This window comes from Apus apus, chromosome 7 (assembly GCF_020740795.1).
Source record: "Apus apus isolate bApuApu2 chromosome 7, bApuApu2.pri.cur, whole genome shotgun sequence".
Taxonomy (NCBI): Eukaryota; Metazoa; Chordata; class Aves; order Apodiformes; family Apodidae; genus Apus; species Apus apus.
In genome coordinates, this window is record NC_067288.1 from 26,379,011 (window position 1) to 26,387,173 (window position 8,163).

Below are 8,163 nucleotides of genomic sequence, written 5' to 3' on the forward strand. Positions count from 1 at the left end.
CCCGGCCCCGCCCCGGCCCCGCCTGCCGCTCGCGGGCGCTGCGGGGCGGGCAGCGGGAGCGCCGAGCCCGGGTCCGGCGGGCGGCGCGTCGGGGCGGCCCCTCCCGGGGCAGGTAGGTGGGAGCGGGGCCGGCGGGGAGCGGGGAGCTGCCCCCCTGCCTCACACCTGCGGGCGGGCCGGGGCAGGGACCCTTCCCCGTGAGCCCCTCGGGGCTGCGTGCGGCCCCGGCGGGTGCACCCCCGTGCGGGGTCTCATCTCTCCACAGAACCGGCGAGGGCCCGAGCTCTCCTCCCGCCCCCTCAGAGCCGGACCCGGCCTCCCCGCTCCCGCTGTGGCCGATCCCCCCAGCCACCCCCTCCCCACCCCGCTCCCTTCCCGCCCCGCACGCCCTGACCCCCCGCCCCTCAGGGCAGAAGCTGACGGGACCCCCCGGCGCGGCAGGGACCCTTTGCCCCCCGCCAGGACCCCCGCCCAGCGCCCCCGGCAGCGGCCGGGGAAGGGGCGTCAGGAGCCTGCCCGCCCTCCCGGGGAGGCAGCTCCCGCTGCGCTCAGCCCCTTGCCCTCCTCCTCCCTCCCGCCTCCGCCGCCAGGGCCTGGGGGTCTTTCCTGAGCAGCTGGATTCCTCTGCGGCTGTTCTTTCACCTGCCTGTGGTCTGTTTTTGCAGAACCGGACGAGGGGCATGTCTTGCTGTCTCCGCTCAGACAGCGGTTTGGACACTGGGCCAATTTATGTGCGTGAGAACGGGAAGCTGCACGTGGTGACTGGGGGCGCCGGCGGCGTCCAGCATGTCCCTCGCACAGCGGGACCTTTTAGGTTGTTTTCCAGAGGGTTTTCGGTGGAGCTCTGTATGAACAGGGAGGACGATAGGGCGAGGAGGCAGAGGACTGACCATTTCATCTTCACGTACACCAGGGAGGGGAACCTCCGGTACTCGGCCAAGTCTCTCTTCAGCCTCGTGCTGGGTTACATTTCTGACAACGTTGATCACATTGACTCGCTGATTGGCTTCCCAGAGCAGGTTGCTGAAAAGCTCTTCTCAGCTGCAGAAGCAAGGCAGAAGTTCACAGAACCAGTAACGGGGCTGAGAGCTCTACAGAAGTTTACTGAAGCCTACGGCAGTTTGGTGCTGCGTTCGTTATGCTTGCGAAATAGGTGAGTGTCTTCTCTAACAAATACTCCCTGCTAGTGCTTTTTGCTAGCACATTTTAAAGTGTGCCTTACAATATTTTCCCTCAAAAATAATAACAAAAAAATCTCTTGGGCCTTATGGTGCAACCTAAGTTGAGTGAAATGACCTGAGCCTTGTCTCACTCTTCTTTTTCTCCCATTTCCCTTAGGATGAGAGGAAATGGCCTCAAGTTGTGCCAGGGAAGGTTTAGCTTGGCTATTCAGATAAATTTCTTCACCAAAGGGTTGCCAGGCACTGGAACAGGCTGCCTAGAGAAGTGGAGGAGTCACCTGGAGGGATTTCAAAGCCGTGTAGATGTGGTGCTGGGGGACATGGTTTAGTGGTGGCCTTGGCAGTGCTGGGTTAGCAGTTGGACTTGATGATCTTGAAGGTCTTTTCCAAAGTGCTTCTGTTATTCTATGATTCCTTTCCTACAAGTGCCTGGTTTCCTTCTGAGGAAATACAGGTAATACACTTCATCTGTGTTAAAAAAAGGGATTTTATGTGAAGGATTAAACCTGCAACTGTTTTTTAACAATAATAATCAGCACTTCCATAGCAATCTGTGTGCTTAATGCCTTCTCCTGTATTTCATGGAGGTTTTTATAATTGCTGTTTATAAGCATTTCAGCATACTTAGCTGACTGTACAGATAAAATAGTACCTTGCCAACTGCCTGGGTTTATTTACTATGAGCTGGCTATTCTGGTTCATTTTGGGGGCTCAAAAGAAGATACAGTCTTATAGGTAAGTTACAGGCTTTGAAGTCAGGCAGGTTTTACCTTAGTTTATTGTTGTTCCCATCCTCACATTGAACATGCTTTTAAAGAGGTTCTGGTGAGAGTCCAGCACCAGTTTTTCCACCTTCTCAATGTCCACATGGTCTTTCACTAAAAGAGTCTTACCAAGCTTAAAACTGGATCTGTTTTTAAAGCCTTGCTCCTACTGAGTCTTCCTCAGGAATACAAGCAGTCTGTCCTCTGTCTGTACTTTTGGAAAAGGGATGTTTTATCCAGTTTAAAATCCAAGTACAGGCATATTCATCTGAAGTGCCAGAGGTGTTTTGAGCACAGTTGGAATGTTTGAGCAGGGGTCAATTATCCTTTGTTTTCTCTTCTAAACCTACTCCCTTTTTGCTTTTAGTACAGATATGTTTTATGGGCTTAATTCAGAAATGAAGTTAGCTTTGGTATCTTTTGCTGTTACAGAAAGCTGAGTTAAGTTATCGAGTCTTTGAAATCCAGGAAGTAAAATATGAAAGCATTTTCTGATTAATCTTATTTCTAACAGAGCCCAGTCTTATCTTCACAGCCCCCCTGAACTAGTAGTATCTCTCAAGAATTGGCCTGCACTCTGTACTTCCTGCCTGCTGCACAGCTGAACTGCATGGCAAAGGGATTTGGTGGGCTAGTCTGATAGGTCTCCTTGCAGTGGGAGGATATCCAGATCCCCTGTTTGCAAACAAGACACCAAAGAGGTGTTCCTGGAGGGGTCAAATTAGTAAGCACCCCTCATTTCAGCAGTGAAGATGCTGACCTCAGAGTTTGTCTTACCATGGGGACAGTATGAAGTAGATGCAGGGGGAGATTGATGAGGTAGTGGCTGCTACGTGCTTCTTACTGCATATTACTGCATGCCATTCTTTAGTGGTTTGTTCCCAGCTCTGAACCTCCTACTGAATAATTCCAGCACAGATATTTGCATGGCTGTGGAGTGAATCAGAGCAGGGAACCAACACAGCTGAAACAGTAACTCAGAGTAACTACTGCCTGGGGTGTAGTCACAGCTCTAGCTGGAGGCCTCCAGGTGTCCTGTAGGACTTTTGGCTAGGCAAGTGTCTTATTTACTTACCTAAAAAGGAAAATTTTGCCATTTGACAAGCTACCCTGATACATTTGAAGTAGATTTTAAACCTGGATGAACGTGGGTTTGTCCACACAGTTCCTAGATGCTGAGGAAGAGCAGTTTGTGAAGTTTCGTTGTGTTATTCTGAAATAATACAATAATAATCTGCAAAGAAGTCCCCAATTGCAATGTCTGCAAGCTAAAGTCTTGTTTGTTAGTCCAGTATTTTGAATCAAAGCAAAACCATGACATTTGTTGAAGGAGAAGACTGGGAACTCAGGTGTGTTGAGTGCAGACTGCACATTAAAAAAAGGTGGTTAGGACTGGTGGCTAATTTTTGTCAATTTTCACATAGGTACTTAAAAGAAAATTCTGCCTTAGGGCTTTTGACACTTGAGGTCATAGGATTCTTATGGTTCTTTTTTTTTCCCTCTTTGCAGATACCTGGTTATCTCTGAAAAGCTGGAAGAAATTAAGTCTTTCCGGGAGCTGACATGTTTGGATCTCTCCTGTTGTAAACTTGGAGATGAACACGAGCTGCTGGAACACCTCACCAAAGAGGCTCTGTCTAGGTACCAATTTCTTGACACGTAGCTAAAAATGACACTTCTCTTTTCCTGTCACTAAGCATTTCAAGGAATCAGGCTGTGGCTTTAAAGGAAACTTCCACTTGTGTAAGTTTGAAGATTTTGGTTGTTCCTAAACCCATTCTTGAGGCAAACAAAGTTCAGAATTTACTGTACACAAAGCAGGTGATTTTAAAGGACATACTGAATTGTAGAAGGTCCAGCAAATGTCCAAGATAATTTACTGTCTCATCATTTTTAAATCACCTGTTTGTGATTTCCACTGGCCAGGTAAAAAAACTGCAACATTTGGAACAGTTTTACACTTTTATTTCCTTTTTTAAGAAGGAACTTTATCAGCCTTTTTTTTTAACCTACCAGTGTTCCAGGTGAAGATTTCTGCAAGCAGCAGGTTGAATATTTAGCTAATTAACGTTTTGCTAAATGAATTTTGTAATTTTGTTTGGCACTTAAGATTAAAAAGTAGAACATCAATAAGCAGGAAATCAATACCTCATTGCTTGCATAACATCACTGCCATATCTCTTACCAAATCTGTCCTCTCCTCCCTTTTGCCAAGCATTTTTCTCTTTCCAGTCTGGAGTGGAGCCAAGTTTGGCAGCCTTCGTTTAAATAATTTCAGTGTCTAAAGAAACTTACTGTCTCTGATAGCAAATGCTTGTGCTCCAGAATCATTTTGCCACTGGAGCTCTGGGAATAGCTGGTCAAGTACGTGCTTCTGCTGAGCTAGCAGGAGCGACGTCAAGTTATTTGGTAGTCCTGCCAACCCAGGCTTCTTTCCTGCTGCTTTTTACTGGACTGGAGGGCTGACACAGGAAGAAGCCAGACTCTTGACATCGAGTTGCAGGACATTTTGCAAAGCTTGAGTATAAACTATGCATTTTTATCTCTTCTCCCAGTGTAAAGCAGCTTCTCCTGAAAGACAACTCCTTGTCGGATGCAGGCCTGCGCAGGATGACGGCGCCCGTACGAGTGCTGAAGAAGGGCCTTGAGAATCTCCTGGTCTTAGACTTGTCTTGTAAGTCCTGTGTCCTTTCTGATAAAGAATTAATTCTCCTTAATATTGAAGGAATACAATTCATTTCATGATTCCCATGAGCCAACTATTCAACCGCAAATTTCATCAGCTACTTCCGAGAAGGCACAAGTCGTACCTGTAGTCTTAGCCACCTGCTACTGAGATTTCTTTCCTAGTTTGAGAATTGGTATTGTAGAAACATGTATTTTGATCATGAGATGGAAAAAGGCAGTTTTAACTCACTCCCAAAACATAAAGCATACTACAAAGGAAAAAAAAAAAAAAAAGGCCCAAACCCCCTTGTTCCAGTATTAGCTTTTGGAGCAAAGAGTTTGTTGATATTCTCCACATCTTGTAACTTGCTGAACTTTACTTGACCTTACAGGTAACCCTAACATCACAGATGTGGGAATTGGATACCTTCTTTCTTTCAAGAAATTGAATTGTTTGGACATTTCTGGGACAGGTCTCAAGGTAACAGAGCATCTAAGTTGACTGGACAAGTGTAACCAAATGTTCTTCCCCACTGACTCCATTTCCCCTTTCTCTAGGATGTTAATGCTGTTACCAAGCGGATCCATACACAGCTGGGCCTGGTTCACTCCAAAGTGCCTCTGAAAGCATTTGATCATAGTAACTGCAGAACAGAGGGATGGGCAGAGCAGGTATGGGGTTTCAAGTCTCTTTTACTCTCTAGAAATGGTATTGAATCACTAAATAAGAAAAAACAGCAGATAGAGTTGTTTCCAGTGATATTTCTGAAAATTTTGTATGAAAAAATTTTCACTCCTCCAAATGTGATTTCAGACAGTCTTGCAGTGGGAGCAGGCAGCTATGGAGGCCATCAAGCCACAAGACAACTTGAGATCCAGAACAGCAGCTCTGCACTTCTGTACGTAACCGCATAAAGACCAGAGTTTTTCTTTTCCACAAGGATTTTTTTCATACTTCGTAGTAAAAATAGCACCTCAGATGTGCAATTTCAGCCATCTAACTGCATTACATGTTGGAGTTTTTTCATTTGTTAGACTGCTGGATAATTCTTAAAGTACTAAACCATGGCAGCAGCTTAGGACAACGTGTAATAACTGAGTTTTCTCCTTTAAATTCTGAGTCCAAAATACAAATGCTATTTCTTCCTATGCACATTTCAGCAAAGCAGTCAGTATTCTAGGCTGGCTTGGCCAAAACAATTTGCAACACAAGTATGTATTTTACAGCATAATTCTGTTTTTCACAAAATCTAAACTTGATTTTTTTTTTCCCCCCTGTAGATGGCAAGACACACAGAATAGATGAAGTAGTCAGATGCAAGCTGGTGGAGGAAGAAACAAAAACATGTGGAAACTTGCAGTTTTATAAGGAAAAAGTTCAAAATTGCCATTTACCTTTGAAAAAGGAGGTTGCAGGCAGCCATGAATTAAAGAACAATAAAAAAAGAGCTTTGGCTGAACAAGAGAGAGAAAGGACTTCCAAACAGAAGCACCTGTGCCTCACTGTGGAGGACTGGGACTTGTTAAATACCTACTGAGTCAGAAGGAAGGTGGTCTTTTGTTGTTCTCTTGCTGATGACAGAATTTAGACCTACTGAAACGGAGTAACAAAGGAGACCAGGATTGTTAAAATCTGGTTGCTGTGATGTCCTTGTGGGTTAACCTGCACTTGGGGAGAGACAGAGGCAAGGAGAAGGGCTGTGATACTACTGTATATTTTCAATACATAATAATTTTTTGAAATAAAGTTTTTTGTTGTCATCCTTAGCCAATTCTTCTAGATATTATTCACAAAACCAGCTGGTCCTATCCCTCCTGCTCTCTCACCTCTGAGGGGCAGAAGGCTAACCCCTGCAGCTGATCTGAAAGGAAGCTGCACTGTCCTTGTCAAGTGCCCTGGGACTTCAGTAGTGGTGGTGGAACATAACCTCAGCCTGGAAGCACCAGGCTGTGCTGACAGAGCTCTGAGAAAGGGAGGAAGCAAAGAGGATAAGCACAGGCCCCAGGGGAGGCAGGCAGAGAGACAGTAACCCCTACTGCAGAAATCCAAAGTAGAACAGAAGTCCCTCATCTCCCCCACCCTTTTAGCCCAAAAAATGAAAGCTGAAATTGGGTTACTGTAGAGAGTAGTCTCTGCAGTTGGACTATATTCTCCCTTACAAGAAAATTCCCTGCATTTGAGCACATTCCATGGTTTCAAAGCCATTCTCCTTGTATACACATGCCTGCAATGCACTAACTGTACTTCATCTAAAAACATTCAGGGAAGTGTCCACAGAAATACATGTATGTGCTGTAAAAAAACCCACACCCGTGCATTCTTGGACTCATTCTGTGTTGGTCTGTCTGCAGCCAGGAGAGCTGTAACACCACGGGTATGTTTGTCAGAGGAACACTCAGAGCTGGAATGCAACCAGAACTGGCTGAGGTGCCCACGAGTTGGGCACCACCACCATCATTGTGCTCTGAGGCCAATAAGGCTGAGAATTTACTACAGGTTTCCTCTACTAGTGCTTACTTAGAGGGTATCTTCCTTTCACACAGTAGTTTGCCATAATGCAGCTTTAAGAAAAGCAACACGTCTTTGGAAATCATAGGGAAGCCAAGAAAATGAACTTCACCTCAAAAATGCATAAACCCCTCTCTTGGCTTCTCTGTTGCTGAATGTTCCTCAGAAAAGGACTACACACAAAAAACAAGTGTACTTGCATTCAAGCCCTGCATTTTTTTTTCCCAGAAACTCAAGGCTATTAATAGCTCCCACTGATGACTGCATCAGCCCTCTGCTGAGAGAAATAATGGCACAAATAGTGACTTGGCAAAACGGGCCTCAACAGGGAGGAAGGCAACTGGTGCTCAACTATAATCCCCCCTCCTGCCCCTGGCTTCTGCTCCAACAGCCACCATGGATTTCTTTTGCCAGCCCTTCCACCACTGTGGAGATCTGCTAATCTGACCATGGAGAGATGCACATCCCCAAGAACCTTCTACTCCATTTCATGTGGGTGAAGCAGCTGGGAGCTGATTCCTTGAGCCAGAAAATAGATTATTGGACAGGAGCAGTCTGCCCAGGTCACAGACTCATTGGTAAAATAACACAGTACAGCACTCCATTTCACAAGTGTTTTAGAGCACTGTGTTTCTTACCTTCTCTGGCACAATTATTCCTATTTTTAGGTTTCTTGCTGACCAGCAGACTTCCTCTTTTAAACACCCCTTGAGCTCTGCTGCAGAGGAGAAGCAGCCGTGCTGCACAGCCAGCACAAGCTTCCAACTCCCCAACCTTACAAACTGCCTGCCCAGACCCTTTCCCCTTCACCCTCAGGAGCACCTTGGAACTTGGCAGAGATGAGCTGTGGCAATTATCAACAAAATAGGTCAGTTGCCAGATGGGTCAACCTAACCAGCACCCTCTTCCCAACCACCACAAACATTGGAGGCTTCAGAAAGTCATGACTGTCCCCAGTGTCTTTGGTAGAGAGCAAAATTTTTTTCCCAACCATAAGGGCTGGGCCCAATACTGAGGGTTTCTATATTTTTTTAATCAGGTT

The 8,163-nt window shown here is 46.0% G+C and overlaps 1 protein-coding gene across 1 annotated transcript; it reads left to right on the forward strand.

Moving 5' to 3' along the window:
• Positions 1–31: 31 nt before the first annotated feature.
• Positions 32–6,379, forward strand: LRRC42 (leucine rich repeat containing 42). Its single transcript, XM_051625625.1, has 8 exons — positions 32–112; positions 666–1,153; positions 3,455–3,586; positions 4,501–4,619; positions 5,005–5,093; positions 5,171–5,284; positions 5,427–5,511; positions 5,894–6,379. Exons 2-8 carry the CDS (start codon positions 681–683, stop codon positions 6,148–6,150), a joined length of 1,269 nt encoding a protein of 422 aa, XP_051481585.1. The 5' UTR covers positions 32–112; positions 666–680; the 3' UTR covers positions 6,151–6,379.
• The last annotated feature ends 1,784 nt before the right edge of the window (positions 6,380–8,163 follow it).

What these genes read in the sequence shown, in the direction of transcription:
- LRRC42 (XM_051625625.1), top strand. Translation starts at nt 681, where the DNA reads ATGTCTTGCTGTCTCCGCTCAGACAGCGGTTTGGACACTGGGCCAATT. An exon ending in CCTGGTCTTAGACTTGTCTT is followed by an intron (nt 4,620 to 5,004) that starts GTAAGTCCTGTG and finishes TTGACCTTACAG; the next exon opens with GTAACCCTAACATCACAGAT. An exon ending in AACAGCAGCTCTGCACTTCT is followed by an intron (nt 5,512 to 5,893) that starts GTACGTAACCGC and finishes TCCCCCCTGTAG; the next exon opens with ATGGCAAGACACACAGAATA.